The sequence below is a fragment of the Sus scrofa genome, chromosome 7 (assembly GCF_054392235.1).
Source record: "Sus scrofa isolate SSC_HxYL_T2T_F1_AM1 chromosome 7, Sscrofa_HxYL_maternal_Yorkshire_Landrace_v2.0, whole genome shotgun sequence".
Taxonomy (NCBI): domain Eukaryota; kingdom Metazoa; phylum Chordata; class Mammalia; order Artiodactyla; family Suidae; genus Sus; species Sus scrofa.
In genome coordinates, this window is record NC_139389.1 from 50,089,111 (window position 1) to 50,105,856 (window position 16,746).

At 44.8% G+C, this 16,746-nt stretch overlaps 1 protein-coding gene across 11 annotated transcripts in view; it reads right to left on the reverse strand.

The window, feature by feature from the left end:
- The window catches only part of PLA2G7 (phospholipase A2 group VII), a 44,554-nt gene that overhangs the window by 24,716 nt on the left and 3,092 nt on the right, over positions 1–16,746 (reverse strand). For 3 of the 11 annotated variants that reach the window (NM_001444526.1, NM_001444527.1, XM_084966704.1), the window contains 1 exon segment: positions 2,063–2,130. In NM_001444526.1, coding sequence (NP_001431455.1) covers positions 2,063–2,075 — 13 coding nt within the window. In that variant the 5' untranslated portion in view covers positions 2,076–2,130. 11 annotated transcript variants of the gene reach the window in all.

Sequence of the window (16,746 nt, forward strand, 5' to 3'; positions counted from 1 at the left end):
TTGTACTGAATAAACTATTTCTGATCATTTAAAAATATTTATGCAGGAGTTTCCACTGTGGTACAGTGTGTTAAGAATCTGACTGCAGCAGCTCGGGTTGCTGCTGAGGCTCCTGCTCTATCCCCAAACCAGAACAGTGGGTTAAAGTATCTGGCATTGGAGTTCCCGTCATGGCGCAGTGGAAACAAATCTGACTAGGAACCATGAGGTTGCAGGTTCGATCCCTGGCCTCGCTCAGTGGGTTAAGGATCTGGCATTGCCATGAGCTGTGGTGTAGGTCACAGATGCGGCTCAGATCTGGTGTTGCTGTGGCTGTGGTGCAGGCTGGCAGCTATAGCTCGGATTAGACCCCTAGCCTGGGAACCTCCATACACCTCAGGTGAGGCCCTAAAAAGACAAAAAAACAAAACAAAACAGAATAATCTGGTATTGCTGCAGTTATGGCATAGTTATGGTATTGCTGCAGCTGTGGCTAAGATTCAATCCCTGGCCTGGGGACTTTCATATGCCATGGGTGTGGCCATAAAAAGAAAAAAAATTATGCATTCATTTTTGAGAATTTAGAATGAATGGGATATTGGGCTCAAGGCTGGGATGACAGAGAGGAATCAAGCAGTGTCCTCAAGTTTCTGCCTGTCCAGTACCAGCTTTCCAATGATTTTTAAACATCAGGGGCTACAGAACATGTTTTGAAATCCCCACCCAGTGCCAATAAAACCTGCATGATACAAAGGTCTCCTAGGTGAGAATTTGCACATCACGTAAGACCTTACTTATTTTCAGTCTATAGAAAAGGTTTTATTTATTTATTTTATTTAACCAGGCGGCAAGCTCCTTGAACGTGACTACAAGCCCTTCTGTCTTAGTCACCAGTATAATACTCACACCTCTGCTTCCTGCTTAAGTATTGCTGCATGAATGGACCTGTGAGACTGAAGCCATTTCCTATGAAAGTAAATATAAGATTGAGTCCCTCTTCTGTTAATGCTTTCATTTCCCCAGCTAGGAAGGAGGGCAAAATTTATAAGGCACTGGGCTATGAGAGCTCTTTTGTAAATGTTACCGGAAGGAGTCACCCATCAAGCCTGAATAACTAGATCCAAGGCAACCTCATCTCCCCAAGAGTTCAGGTCTGTGGCTACAGACGGTATGACACCTTCCAGAGGCCGCCGACACTGTTCACCTGGGGAGATGGACGGAGTTCATGCAGCCCAACCCTCCGGGGTTGCAGGAACTCGCACAGCTCTGGAAGTCATCTCTTTGGAATCCAGGTCCTTCTAGGTGATGGTGGATGTTCCTGTCTAGAGATGGCTCTCTCCCTCCGGCCACCAGTGCTGGGCTTATCTAAACCTTCCTCTGCTCTCCCCCTGCTGCCCCCCACAAGGTAAGAAAGAACCAGCAAAGCACATCCTTTTTCCTCTGGAGCCCCTGGTGCCTACTGGTCCCTGCTTCTCCTTGACATTAGATAGAAAAGATTGCCTCCCGCCCCCACCACCAACCAGACTTGCATCTGTTTCATTTTTTCTTTTTTTGGCTGCACCCACAGTCTGCAGAAGTTCCTGGGCTAGTGACCAAACCCATGCCACAAGCAGTGACAGCACTGGATCCTTAACCTGCTGAGCCCCCAGGGAACTCCAGGACTGCACTTGTTGATCGAGACACCTGCTATTTCTTCACCTTCACAGGGGCAGGTTTAGGGTTGCCTCTGGGGGCACTCCAGGGGAGGGGTATTACTGCCCCGAGTGGGTTGGGCAGGGCGCAGACAAGGGGTGGCCTGAACCTTCTCCACAGTGACTGCAAGCTGAGTTTCCAGCTTGTCTGAGAGGCCTCATCCTGGGCCATCCTGCAGTCCCCAGCATTTCTCTAGAAGAAGGCACTTCTCTAGTCCCAGTAAAAAGAGGAGAGAGTGAGGCCTGTACCCCTCCCCCGGGAGAAGAGCACTCTCCATCAGCATCTTCTTGCTGGGGTATGCGTGGAAGGTCCCACATGCAGTATCTCTGGGGCTACTTCGAGTCAGGCAACAGGTGGTTAGCTCAAGTCTTTGAACAAATACACCTCTTACCTGATGATTTCATATGGGCAACGGGTTTAGGGTCTTGCCAGTCAAAAGGCTGAGCCAGCGCCAGGCAGCTGCAGAAGCAGAAAAGCACATGCATTTTGGGGGGCAACATCTTGGAAGCTGAGCAGCCGTTTCAGCTTAACCTTCTTCAAGGCAGAGTATTAGAAGAAAAAAAAAAAAAAAGACATGCAATAAAAGGGACTTAAATAAGCTGAGATTAAGGTACTAGTAACATGATTCCATGTTATAAGGGAAGAGGACATTTGGAAAAAAATGGCACATGCATTTTTCTGGAATGGATTTTGATAGCTACGAGGGCATCCAGGTCCTTGGTCATACCGATTGCAGAGCACAGAAATAACACGTTCACGTTGTTATAGCGGGTTTTTGGCCACTAGTTTCTGACTTGGTAGTAGTCATTTGGTTACAAAGAAGAGCATCAAAATATGGTAATTATAATAATCGCATAGAAATAACACTTTTAAGTTGTTACATTGAGCTTTTGGCCACTAGTTCTCTAACATTGTAGCAGTCCAGTTTGGTTATAAAGGAGAGCATCAAAATGTAGTAATTATAACAATCATATAACATGATGAAAATAATATCCATAAGCATGTCTAGCACATAGTAAACACTCCGTATGGTTTGGCTAATGATTCCATTCATAAAATCATCATATTGCAGCACCTGGGGTTGGTTTTGCTGCTGCCGATGTTTTTTGGTCATCTCTCCAATCCCACTACACTGAGAGCTTCCCAAAGGCAGGCGGGCAGATCTTATTTCCTGTCCCCAGTGCCTAACAGGGGGCCTGGCATGCAGTTGGTGTGGAATAAAAGTTTGTGGAACAGATGAATAAAACCAGACTCGTGGTAATAACACAATATAGGACAGGGAGGCTCTGTGCTAACATCTCATCGCAAAATCTATCTTGTATGTGTGCAATCACTTTTCCCCTTTAAAATCTCTCCCCTCAACTTTTTGGGGTGATGAAAATGATCGAAGCCATCCTCTCTCTCTTGAATTTTGCAATAACCTCTAACTGGTCTCCTTGCTTTCCCTCTTGCCCCAGGGTCAGTTCCCAGTAGAGGAGCCAGAGTGACCACAGCGCTTCTCTGTTCAGATCCCCCAAATGGCTTTATGTCACTCAGAGCAGTAACTGCAGACCTTAAAGTTATATATCAGCCTTCAGAGTCTGTATGCAGCAGACCCCTGATCCAACCCCCAGCCCCTCTGGGACACTTACCCACACACTCACTGTACCCACTGAATGTCTCACTGAGACATTCAGCAGACATTTCAGGCACCCCTCCCCCACTTCCCGCCCTGGGATCTGTACCCGTGTCCATCTTCCAAGAAGGCTCTCTGTTGTGATGCCCAAATGACCGGCTCCCATACCCCTAAGTTTCTGCTTCCTCGTTACCTTCTCAGTGAGGCTTTCCCCTGATCAGTTTAAAATTACCATCCCATCCCCTTCTCCACACCAGTGCAGATCCTATTTCCCTGTCCACTTGCTTCTCCATAATATTTATCACCAACAAATACATGCTTGTTCATTACTTGTTCATTACTTGTTAATTGCTTATTTTCCTCCATCAAAAAGTCACTCCTGTGAGTGTAGGGAATTAGCACTTTTTATTTATTTATTTATTTATTTATTTTCTCTCTCTGCTATTTTCCCAGGACCTGGAGCAATGCTTGGCACACAGTGGGCACCTATAAATGCCTGTAGAGTGAATAAATTCTGGGGCATTCCTTTCATAGCTCAGCAGTTAACAAATCTGACTAGGATCCATGAGGACGCAGGTTCGATCCCTGGCCTCGCTCAGTGGGTTAAGAATCCAGCATTGCCGTGAGCTGTGGTGCAAGTTGCCGATGTGGCTTGGATCCTGCATTGCTATGGCTGTGATGCAGGCCAGCAGCTGTAGTTTCGATTTGATCCCTAGCCTGGGAACCTCCATATACCACGATGCAGCCCTAAAAAGAAAAAAAAAAAAAAATCTGAATTCTAGTAGTTTCTAACACACTGGTGACTCATACCAACTAAGCTGCATGTAATGATCCATGTGAGTGCTGGTTGCATTGATACCAATGGGGTACTAACTGGTTGGCATGGTTACTCTGCAGGAAGATGTAGACCCGAGGCACAGAAATCATTGCTCTTGTGACTGGACGTGGCCATGGGGCTGACTTCTGACATATGGGAATTTGAATGGACGTGGTCCAGGGCTCTTAAGGGTCAGTATATCTTCTCCATCCCTTCCTTTCCTTCCTACAGCAAGCTCAGAAGCCCCCTGTGATGTGTCCAGATGAAGGAAGCCTGGCTCCCTAGTCATGAATAGAAAGAAGTCTCTGCCAATTCACATGGCCTTTCATGAACAGGAAATAGACCTGTGTGTTAAGTCATTGAAATGTCCAGATGAAGCTGTTATTCTTTTATCACAGCACAGCATGGCTGGAGCTGGGTAAGATCAGATCTGCAGTCACTCGATCCGTGGGTACTTACTGAGCAAATAAGACCTAGCCTCTGCTATGCCAACAACTGTGAGAAATACCAGGGAATCTGACACAATGCCTGCTCTAAAAGAGTGTACAATAAGGACTCAGAAACGAGACTGCCCATTTAACATAGGAAGAAAGCAAATGACAGGGACATCTAAAAATTCTTAGATGAGGAGTTCCCCTTGTGGCTCAGCAGGTTAAGAACCTGACCTAGTGTCCATGAGGATGTGTTTCGATCCCTGGCCTTACTCAGTGGGTTAAAGATCCCAGGTTGCTGTGAGCTGTGGTATAGGTCACAGATACAGTTCTTATCTGGAGTGGCTGTAGCTGTGGTGTAGGCCTGCAGCTGCAGCTCTGATTCGACCCCTAGCCCAGGAACTTCCATATGTTACAGGTACAGCTATAAAAAGAAAAAAAAAATTCTTAGAAGGTAGAGAACAAATTCTAAGGGCAACAGGAATTCAGAGAGAAAGATTTCAGAGAAGACAGGGTTGGAACCCCATCAGCTCTTATTACACAGGCTAAAAATCCAGATAGGTAGCTGGAAAAATTGGCACTGGAGCACTAAGCATCTAGGGCTACTTATAGAACGAGTCTGATATTGCCTTATTCTATAACTTTCTTTGCTGGGGGAGAAGTCAGAAAAAAACTTGTATAGTTAGGAGCTCCCATGGTGGCTCAGTGGTTAATGAATCCAACTAAGGAACCATGAGGTTGTGGGTTTGATCCCTGGCCTTGCTCAGTGGGTTAAGGATCCGGCATTGCCGTGAGCTGTGATGTAGGTCACAGATGCGGCTCAGATCCCACATCTCTGTAGCTCTGGTGTAGGCTGGCGGCTATAGCTCCGATTAGACCCCTAGCCTGGGAACCTCCATATGCCGCGGGAGTGGCCCAAGAAATGGCAAAAAGACACACACACACACACACACACAAAACAAAAAACAAAAAAACTTGTACAGCTAACCTCTTAAGATTATTTGTCATTTTGGTTGATTATATTTTATCTTAGTGTGATTTTCAATTTTATTATAAAGTTACTACATGATTTCAAAAATTCAAACATGACTGAATAAAGCAAGTTAAAAAATTGAGCTGTCTTTTCACTAATAGGCACTTGCTGCCAGATTTTTTCCAGATGCATTTGTATGCTTGAATCCATGTAAACACTCTGCACAAACATATATACATGCACACATATAAATATGCATAAATAGATATAGTTTTAAAATTGTTTATAAAACCTCAGACCATATATTCAATTTCCATTTTTTAATCTGATAATAGAGATCTTTTCAGGTGAGTCCATAGCGCTATCATTCATCTTTTTGCTTTAAAATGGCGCCTAGGAGGTGCTAAAAAAGCTTGTTCACTAAACAGATAGCAAAAAGACAAAATAAAATAAACAGATAACAAGAGTACTAACACTGAACACTTATCAGGTGCCAAGCACGCTGCACAGTTCCTAGTACGTGGCATTGTTTTCAGACATCACCAGAATAATCTGTGGGGGAAGTTTAATTATCCCCATTCTACTGATGAGGAAACAGAGGCAAAGAGAGTTTAATTGACGTGTTCTAATCACACAGGTGGCAGGTGCTGGTGGCAGGGCTTAAACCCAGTTTATCTGAGTCCCTGCTTTTACCCACCGAATGCCATTTTCCTACAATGTCCATTTCTGTTCACTCTCAAACCAAAACCTTCTCAATTTAGTAAACGATTAATTTAATGATGCTAAGGTGTTCAGGAACTTCCTGGCTTGAGAGATGCTTTAACAAAGAATTAGGAGGTGGTCTCTGCCTCACTGTTCTTGCCCTAATTACTATCTGGAGCAACAGGCCAAGACCCTAGGGAAACTGGGGAGTGCTGTACACGGATCCAGAGAAATAGCTACTAAGTTTCCTAGATAAGCAATAGGAGTTGAACTGAAGCCAGGCCAGATGCTCGCCAGCCTCTGCTCTTACCCCTCTGTTATGTCACAGCTTGGTGTTTTTGTTTTTTTCTTTTTTGAATCAAATAACATCATCCACAGAGAGTATTTACAGGGTCATGAGCAGAGGGCTTTAGAAAATTCCACCCCTGGTGCTTACAGATGAGGCTGAATAAGAGGAGTATCATTCTACCACATGGAAGATCGTGAGGGAAGAAGAGGTGAAAAAGGAAGACAAAGGGAAAGACAGAAGGAATCAACAGTGAGTTTTAGGCATCCTGCCCCAACCCCAAGACGGCCCGCTTGCCCACAGCGCCTCAGCATTCATCACACCTTCCCTGTCAATAATCCAGGAAGAATCAGAGACAGCCAATGACTGGCAGGGCTTCCCCACGTCCTCCAGGCAGGACTGGGGTGCTCTGTCCTCCCCATGATCCCTTCCAGACTGAGACCAGGGCCCTCACCTTCTTCAGCCCTTACAGTGGAGCAGCAGCGTGGAGGCCAGGTGAAATGGCCGGCTCCAGGTTCCAGTCTGGCCTCAGGCAGGTAACAGGGCTCTTGGGGAACCTTTGGACACACTGACCTCTGAGCCCCATCCCAGATGTACTGGCTCAGAGTCTTCAGAAGGAAGGTCCAGCTCCCTGGGGACTCTGATCCGGCCAATCCCAGAGTGTGCTGTTTGGAAATGTCTGCAGTGCAGCTGTAAGGGCACTATTCTATTTGCCCCAAGTTTTCTCACCACTTACATAGCTGCTTTCTGACCTCATTCTCAGAGAAATAATCCTCCAAATAATTTTTTTTTTTTTTTGCTTTTTAGGGCTACATTTGCAGCATATGGATATTCCCAGGCTAGGGGTCAAATTGGAGCCTCAGCTGCTGGCCTACCACACAGCCACAGCAACTTGGGATCCAAGCCACATCTGCGACCTACACCACACTTCACAGCAATGCCAGATCCTTAACCCACTGAGCAAGGCCAGGGATCGAACCCGCAACCTCATGGTTCCTAGTCGGATTCATTTCTACTGCACCACGATGGGAATTCTGGTCCTCCAAATAACTTAATGACTGGCTGACTCCATTCATTTATTCACTCATTTGTCCATGGACCCATTTACTCCATTGCAAGAGTGCCTATGTGTCATTCACTATGCTTGGGATGAACAGATTTTAAAAATAGACAAAATTTTGTCTTTAACAACCCCAGCAGGGAGAGAGACTGCCAAACAGTCACAACCAAAGCTGTAAGAAATTACTCACAAGATGTAGAGGGAATAAAGGTCTAGCAGGCATGGAAGAGAAGCAATGCAATTTGTAGCATCGCCATTCATCAATCTGGGGATGAAGATCACTGAAACCCAGAAAGGCTAGGTGACCTGCCTGGGCTGCAGGTGCGGCTGAACAAAGAAAAAAAAATTCTTAGATGCTACGGTACAAATTCTCAGGGCAACAGGAATTCAGAGAGAAAGATTTCAGAGGAGACAGGGTTGGAGAACCATCAGTTCTTACCATACAGGAAGAATCCATATAGGTAGCTGGCAAAATTGTCAGCTTTCTCCAGCTTTTCCTAGGTAGCTGGGAGAATTGTCAGATAGGTAGAATTTGGCAAAGGCAGTACTAGATGGTGGCCCTTCTTTACTCCAGTGGATTGAGTGATAGAAACACCCAAACAGGACCTTTCTCTTGTCTGTCTTCCCAGTGCCTCAAATGCATCAACTTTCCCTGTTGCTTCTGGCTGGTGTGCTTTCATGGGATGGAAAGATATGCCAAGATGTGGCCAGCTGACTGCACGAAGCAGTGGCCAACCATTGCCAGAATTTTCCTGCAGCCAGGAAAGGAAGTCTCTGAGCCTGGCTCTTCTGGGGTGCAAAAGGTCTGGGGACAATCAGGACTTGTGGCTACTGGCAGCATAGAAGGCTGTGTCCCTCTTGGCTGGCCAGATTCCGGCCATGCCTCCATCCGGGTACTATCCCTGTCTCTCCCTTCCTCCCTCCCACCTCTGCTGCAATATGCTTGGTTGCACAATGTGAAGAATCACCTCCCCGGTAGCCTGTGAGCCCTTCCAGAGCAAGGATCGGTCACATCTGTCTTTTTATTATTGCTTTGTCTTTTTTTTTGTTTGTTTGTTTATAGGGCCGCACTTGGGGCATATGGAGGTTCCCAGTTCCCAGGCTAGGGGTCCAATCGGAGCTGTAGCCACTGGCCTATGCCAGAGCCACAGCAACTTGGGGTCCGAGCCGCGTCTTCAAGCTACACCACAGCTCACGGCAACGCCGGATCGTTAACCCACTGAGCAAGGCCAGGGATCGAACCCACAACCTCATGGTTCCTAGTCAGATTTGTTAACCACTGAACCACGACGGGAACTCCATTATTGCTTCTTAACAAAAGGCCTGACCTACAGCGAGCACCTGCAAATGCTCCTTAAAGGAGGATGAAGGAGCCTGTTTTCTTTCTAGTTTGGGCCACCGGGTAGCCCAGAAGCACATCCTCAGGTGACTCAACACCCGATTCTCAGTACTTAAGGTGCGTGGGGCGTTAGTGCCTGGACCCCCAACTGCCTGGGTCCGCATCCCAGCTTGGGTAGGACCTCCTGCAAGCAATGGAACCCTTCTCTGCCTAATTTTCTTACCTGTAAAATGGGGCTGAGGATGATAATATTCTTTAGGGTTAAATGGTAAATAGAGGTCGAACAGCGTGGTTTTGCCGGTAGCGAAATGCAGACTTTGCATGCTCATTTTGCATTCATAGCATCATGCATTGCCCATAGGTTAGTCAATGCTCAATGGTTAACTAAATAAAATGGAAGGTGTCAATCAAGACCTTGAGATAGGAACTAGAGGACTTTTTCTTTGCCCACTGAAGTCACTCCTTGCCACCGTTTCCTCTGACCTGGAGGATCTAGATCTTACAGTTTTCCTTAGGACCCTCCTTCCCCCTGAGCACTGTAATTAGCATTTCTCCTACATTTCTTACAAAATTTTGTGTTCACAGCCCTGCCTTCCCCCTTTCAGGTGATTAGTTCTCTGGGAATGCCTGGGGCTTTCCTTGTGGCTCACCATTCTGGCTTTCTAAATAAATTTATCAAGACTGAAATTTTTGGGAGTTCCCATTGTGGTGCAGCAAAAACAAACATCAAAAAAAAAAAAAAAAAGACACATTTTCAAATAGTTTTCAAGCTCTTGCCACGCTGTTTTCCAACATGGGGGTCTCATGTAGCCATCCTGTCAGCTTGTGGTGCTTAGCAGATGTTTGAATGGGTCGGAGGGTGAATGGGTGGTCAGGTGGAGAGGCTGTAGTGGGGACAGACAAGTCAGCACCATCCGAGAGGGCTGTGGGTATAGCGAGGAGAGGGCAGGGCTTCTGGCTGGGGAAACCAGCAAGGATATTATTATGACAGAGACCCCCAACTAGATGAACTAGAGAGTAAGATGAGAGGCCAATGTGGTGATGCCTACGTATCACAGGTTGAGTACACTGGGGATAAATACACTTTTTTTTTTTTTTTTTTTTTTTTTTTTTTGCTTTTTTGCTTTTTAGGGCCACACCCGCGGCACATGGAGGTTCCCAGGTTAGGGGTCCAATCGGAGCTACAGCTGCCAGCCTACGGCAACATCAGATCCAAGCCGCATGTGCAACCTATACCACAGCTCATGGACACGCTGGATCATTGCCCCACTGAGCGAGTCCAGGGATCGAGCCCGCAACCCCATGGTTCCTAGTTGGATTCGTTTCTGCTGTGCCACAACGGGAACTCCAAATTCACAGATTTTTATTTTATTTTATTCCAAGCATCTGCTGATCTTCTAGGGAAGTATTACACACTTTAGGTAAATATGACGGAACATTTCCCATGCTGCTGAAAGGAAAACAGTGCTTCTTGCATTCCTGAACAAAGAACTACTATAATGGACCGCAAGTCTCTGGCTCGCTGGGACACTGGCTTCCTCTCTTCTCTTCTGATGGCCATTACCATCTCTAAGAGGATGCGCCCAAGGCTTCTGAATCTGAATACAGAGGGCTGGTTCACAAGAAGTCTTTTATTTCTCCAAGTTCTCTTTCTACAGAAAAGTGCCTGTTTCCTCAACCGCAGGATACACCTCAGCCAGAAATGTATTAATGTTTAAGAACTAGGACCCAGAAAAGTCTAACATTGACTTTGGATCTTTAGAACATAGCATCCAAGGTGACAACACAAAAATCCTAGATACAGTAACCTTTATCATCATAATGCCACCATCACCAGCCGATACAAAATTGTCTCTGGGAAAGATGTACCTGGGCAGACAGAGCAATAATTAGCAAACAAAAAGCTGGGGACACAGGACTTGCCTATCGGAATAGTGCCAAATGTACCAACGCAAATATGAGGGTATAAATAGTTACACTGATTTCTGGATATCAATTTGGCAAGCCTTAAACTGTCCAGATCTTTTGACCTTTTCCCTCCATTTCTGAGATGAGCACACGCACACAAATCTTACACACAGGGAAGTTTTACTCCTAAAAATTTACTCCCCTATAGCATTTATGCCAACTCTAGAAGAGCCAGCACACGTGGAAACCCTACAGATATCAAACAACAACAAATATCATCACCGGGATCCTCCTCAGTTATTAACATGAGATTTACAAAATTATGCTTTATGATTTAGGAAACTATTTACAAGGCAATTTTAATTAAAAAAAAAAAAGAACATCAAATTGCCATGTCAAAGTCATACTAAAAAGACTATTAGGGAATACAGTAAGAGTGATAGAATTATGGGTTTTTCCCATTATGTCTCATACATTTTATTTTATTTTATTTTTCGCTTTTTAGGGCCCCACCTGAGGCATATGGAGGTTCCCAGGCTAGGGGTCAAGTGGAGTGACAGCTGCCAGCCTACACCACAGCCACAGCAATGTCAGATACGAGCCACATCTGTGACCTACACTACAGCTCACAGCAACACCAGATCCCCAACCCACTGAGTGAGGCCAGGGATTGATCCCACATCCTCAGGGATTCTAGTTGGATTCGTTTCCGCTGAGCCACCATGGGAACTCCCCATTAACGTTTCACATTTTTAGAATGAAATGTTATTGCTTTACTAAAAAGAAATAATTTAAAGAGGGTATTTAAGAAGAATTTACATAACTATGAAAAGTGTTTATGTTTAATATGAAGTAAAATGGGATATACAGAATTAAGACACTGATTCATTTTCTTATGTACCCAGATATATAAAAGAAAAGGGGGGGGGCATGGGAAAAAAACAGGAATGAGAAGAAAGAAAAAAAGAAATATAAATGTTTACAAAGTTCATCTGTTTTAGAGTTTTGTATAGTCGGCAACTAAAGGTAATTTTTTATCCTTTTTTCTACTTTTCTCTTTTCCAATATTTTCAGTCAATGAGAATATTTACTGTAAAAAAAAAATGGCAATTTTTAAAACAGTTAAAGCGTGAAAATTATTTTCTCCAATTTTGGCTCCTGAACCACTAGAAAAAGTATCATCCTGCAGATCAAGCTCTTTAACTGAGAGCTCCGAAAACACATGCTTTTTAGTGGATTTCGCGTCTGCCACTGAAACCACAGGTTCCTCCTCAGTCTTTCGCATCTCAGCTGAGATCTCCATGTAGCACCATGGCCTCTGCTAATCCTATTTCCCCCCATCTGTCACTGTTACCTTCTCATCAGGCATCTGTTCCCTTTTTGAAACAAGAGCTAAACCAAAACAGGTGTCTACTCTCAAGTCCAGAGTTTCTGTCAAGAGCTGAGGAATGATTCTGAGAAATCCTGGCCAGGGTGTGTGCCTTACCACTTCTGTTACTGGGGAAAAGAAAAGAAAATGCTTTTTCATAAGTATCAGTACCCTCTTTGTCAAATTCTTCCTGTTTTTAACTATTGGCATGGGAGCATCTGGCAGTCAGAATAATGATACTCCCCTTCCTGGGAAAATAAAAAAAAAAGTCCATCCCCCAGATCCTATGAATATGTTAAGTTACATGGCAAAAGGGCAATTAAGATGGCAAGTGGAATTAAGGCTGCTGATTCGTTGACTTTATTTTTTTATTATTTATTTATTTATTTGTCTTTTTAGGGCCGCACCCGTGGCACATGGAGGTTCCCAGGGTAGGGGCTGAATCAGAGCTGCAGCTGCTAGCCTACACCACAGCCACAGCAACACCAGATCTGAGCCGCATCTGAGACCTACACCATAGCTCACAGCAATGCCAGATCTTTAACCCACTGAGTGAAGCCAGGGATTGAACCTGCATCCTCATGGATACTAGTCGGGCTTGTTACCACTGAGCCATGACAGCAACTCCCACCTTTCAACTAAAGTAAAGAAAGTGGCTTAAATATCTCAAAATGGCCCCAATACCAAGCAATAATTGAGGAAGAAGATAAAATTCTCTGCTTCAGATATTTTACAATAGGATGAAGCAGGAGATGGTCAATCTTCCATCCACGTTTTGGAGCAATCTAGTACTATTTTTAAATTTTTTAAAATATTAGCATCTTTTGCTGTTATTTTACATTACTATTGCATGGTCATTGTTTAAAAATTCAAATGTTAGGAGTTCCCGTTGTGGCACAGTGGGAACGAATCCGAGGTTGTGGGTTCGATCCCACAGCTCAGATCTGGCGTTGCTGTGGCCGTGGCATAGGCGGGCTGTGGCTCTGATTAGATCCTTAGCCTGGGCACCTCCGTATGCCACGGGTGCGGCCCTAAAAGAAAGACAAAACAAACAAACAAATTCAAACATTACAGAAAGGTGCAATTTTGACAGCCCAAATCTCTATAACGCTACATTTGTTTCCTCCCCTACTCAGGCACTGGGAAAGACTCCTGCTCGTGATTAGAGGTAAGTGACTTCATCTATTTTTCTATAAGCAATATTTTTAAGGAACTAGATCCTTGTTTGAAAAAGAAAAAAATAATGTACTTCATTCTGAAATGGGACAAAGACAGCTAGAACATCATTCTGTAGCAGTAATTCTCAACAAGGGCAATTTTGTTCCCCAGAAGACATTTGGCAATGTCTGAGGACATTTTTGGTGTCACAACTGGGAGATGACCGCTCCTGGCATCAGGTGGGCAGAGGCCAGGGATGCTGCTAAACATCCTACAAGGCACAGGACAGACCCACAACCTAGAAATACATGGCTCAAAAGGTAAATAATGCTGAGCTTGAGAAGCCCTGGTCCAAAGGGATGCAGGTAAAACCATAACTTTGTTCAATAATAAGGAAATATTTATTCCATTGTGAAAAAGTCTGTAGGGAGGCAGATGGCTGGTTAGGACAAGGAAGAACATTCAAAATAAACAGGCTAGGAGTTCCCCAAGTGGCTCAGCAGTTAATGAATCTGACTAGCATCCATGAGGACGCAGGTTCAATCCCTCGTTGCGCTCAGAAGGCTGGGGATCTGGCGTTGCTGAGAGCTGTGGTGTAGGACGCAGGCTCGGCTCGGATCCTGTGTTGCTGTGGCTGTGCCACAGGTCTGCAGCTGCAGCTCCGATTTGACCCCTAGCCTGGGAGCTTCCATGCATCGCGGGTGCAGCCCTAAAAAGCAAATAATAATAATAGTAATAATAATCAGGCCATTTATGATGTATGCCTCACAATGTGGGGAGAGTTCCCTGTCATAAGAAGGAGTCAAACAAGGCTAACTGGTCATCTGCCAGGGATGCTGGAAAAGCGACAGATGCCTAGGTGTGGTTGGACTCTGAAGTTCCCCCTTTACTGGACATGTATGATTCCATTTAAAAGCATCAGCAGGGAGTGCCCATCGCGGCTCAGTGGTAACGAACCCAACTAGTATCCATGAGGACGCAGGTTCGTTCTCTGGCCTTGCTCAGTGGGTTAAGGATCCAGCATTGCTGTGAGTTGTGGTGTAGGTCACAGACACCACTGGCTGGATCTGGTGGTGTTGTGACTGTGGCGTAGGCCAGCAGCTGTAGCTCCTATTCAACCCCTAACCTGGAAACTTCCACAGGCTGTGGGTGTGGCCTCAAAAAGATACATAAAGATAAATAAATAAATAAATAAAAGCATCAGCAAAAATTTCCTAATTCATACTTGGTAATATTGAATTGAAGAAAGAGAAAAGATAACACCTCCTCTATTACTGTCGTTTTCTTTCTCCTGTATTGGCTAATGGTATCCAAACTTGATGAGGACATTATCACAAACGCATGACACTCAAGTGACTTCTGCAAAAAAGTCTAAGGCCTCTTATCTCGGGCACACTAGATATGACTCTTGTGTAATCATGTCACCACCCCAAGAAAAGGGACATGGTCCAAAAGGCAGCATAATAAGCAGTTCCCTATTGTGGGAACAATTTAATTTTAGAAGAATTTATAAGTACAAGTATTTAACAGCTCTACGTAAAATAAAATTACTTGATTCGACTCACATTTTGGACATGGGAATTCAGATGCCTCCAGTTTGCAAAGGTCCAGATGTTTGGTACCCTATATGGCTTTAGAGTCATAAATGATAAGTTAGCTGAGACCCCCTGGGCAGTTTGCGGCCACACTGGAAGCATCCTGGTACCTTCCACACCAGGTAAACCCCATCTTACTGAACTGGTGGAGCTTTAAAGACTTTGACAAATGAAAAGTTTATTCAGAGCGACAATAACCCAACAATGACCAGACCGATGCTGAAGGAACAAGGCAACAAGTCACATGAGGAACAGCTGGAGGAACTAGGGATGTTTACTCAGGGGAAAATCCAGATGGCACATGACAGCTACAGTTCTCTGGGAAAGGGATATGCTCTATGTGGATCCGGACTGTAGGCCTCTGTTAGCCAGAGCTTTTCAACAAGTACCGTATTTTCCCTATCAGAGGAGCAATTTAAGCACAGGTCTATAGGGAGCACCGTTGAGGATATTGCAGAAAGAATTCCTGCACTGGATGAGAGTGAATGTGGATTGGATAACCTTAAATCCGAGGTTCAAGATCAGAAAGTCCCCAGCCCAGAAACTTGTAATGTGTATAATAGAAAAGCAGTGGTGGGAGTTCCTGTCGTGGCTCAGCAGGTTAAAACCCCATGAGGATGTGGGTTCAATCCCTGGCCTCATTCAGTGGGTTAAGGATTCGGTGTTGCTGCAAGCTGTGGTGTCAGTCGGAGATGTGGCTCAGATCCTACATTGCTGTGGCTGTGGTGTAGTTTGGTAGCTGTAGCTCCGATTTGACCCCTAGCCTGGGAACCTCCATATGCCAAGGGTGTGAAAAGGAAAGGAAGGAAGGAAGAGAGGGAGGGAGAAAGAAAGGGAGAAAGAGAGAAAAAAATGAAAAAGCAGTGGTAGAGACTGTGGCAGAGGGGTCCATCTGAAATGGTCCACCTTCTCTGAGGAATGACAGCTCCATGTAACAGATCTTTTTTTTTTTTTTTTTTTTCAAGTAAAGCTGGAAAACCATATTTGTAAAACCTATGGGTTTTTAAAGGAGAGCATCTAATTCAATATATCAAAACATGATATGAGTCAAACAGAATAGATCTGTCTGTCGCTTCTGGGAGAAACTGTAACCTCTCGCTTAACGATGCCCTAATCACCCCCAACCCTAAGGGGCTACGATGGCAAATAGGGCAGAAGAGAAATCATACAGATTCTAGAATTACAGTCACATTTTGCCTGCAAGTTGAATCATCAGCCTGGCCATTTTGAGCTGAAATTCAGCTGCACCGACCAACAAATAATTAATGGGGTCCGGTAAGGGAAGACAACCAGGGAACATTAAGTCACTAAGAGGTACATTTTCCACTGTACACAATGCAAATGAGGAACGGCCTCTGTGTTCTTCAAAACAGGTGCCTCTCCTTCTAGTAAGATGCAGGTCAAAATGGGGCAGGAAAGAGAAAACAGGGCTGCCTTATTGTGGCAGTTAGCTGTCCAGCTGCTAAAAAGGTCAGTCCTACCCTAGTTGGCAAGGAACGTCGAAACGCTGGCCTGACCCTCTAAAACTGAATCAGTGATCAACTAGGAAAAGTTCAAGAGTTTCCTCTGAGAGGCGATACTTCACTAAGGGAAAAATCCTCCTCAATTCTGGTTCCCGGCCCCCTCCCGAAATTCTGCGCCACATACAGCTTTTCAATTATCAACCAATCTTTGCACTCACAGATCTCTGTCCCCAGCCACATCCAGGACAAGGGCAAATCTGATAACTGAAAAAAATATATTTTTCAGTTTCCAGATTCTATTTTGAATTTTATCTTAGCACACTCGAATTTCAAAAGTAAGCCAGCTGTTATGCTCATGT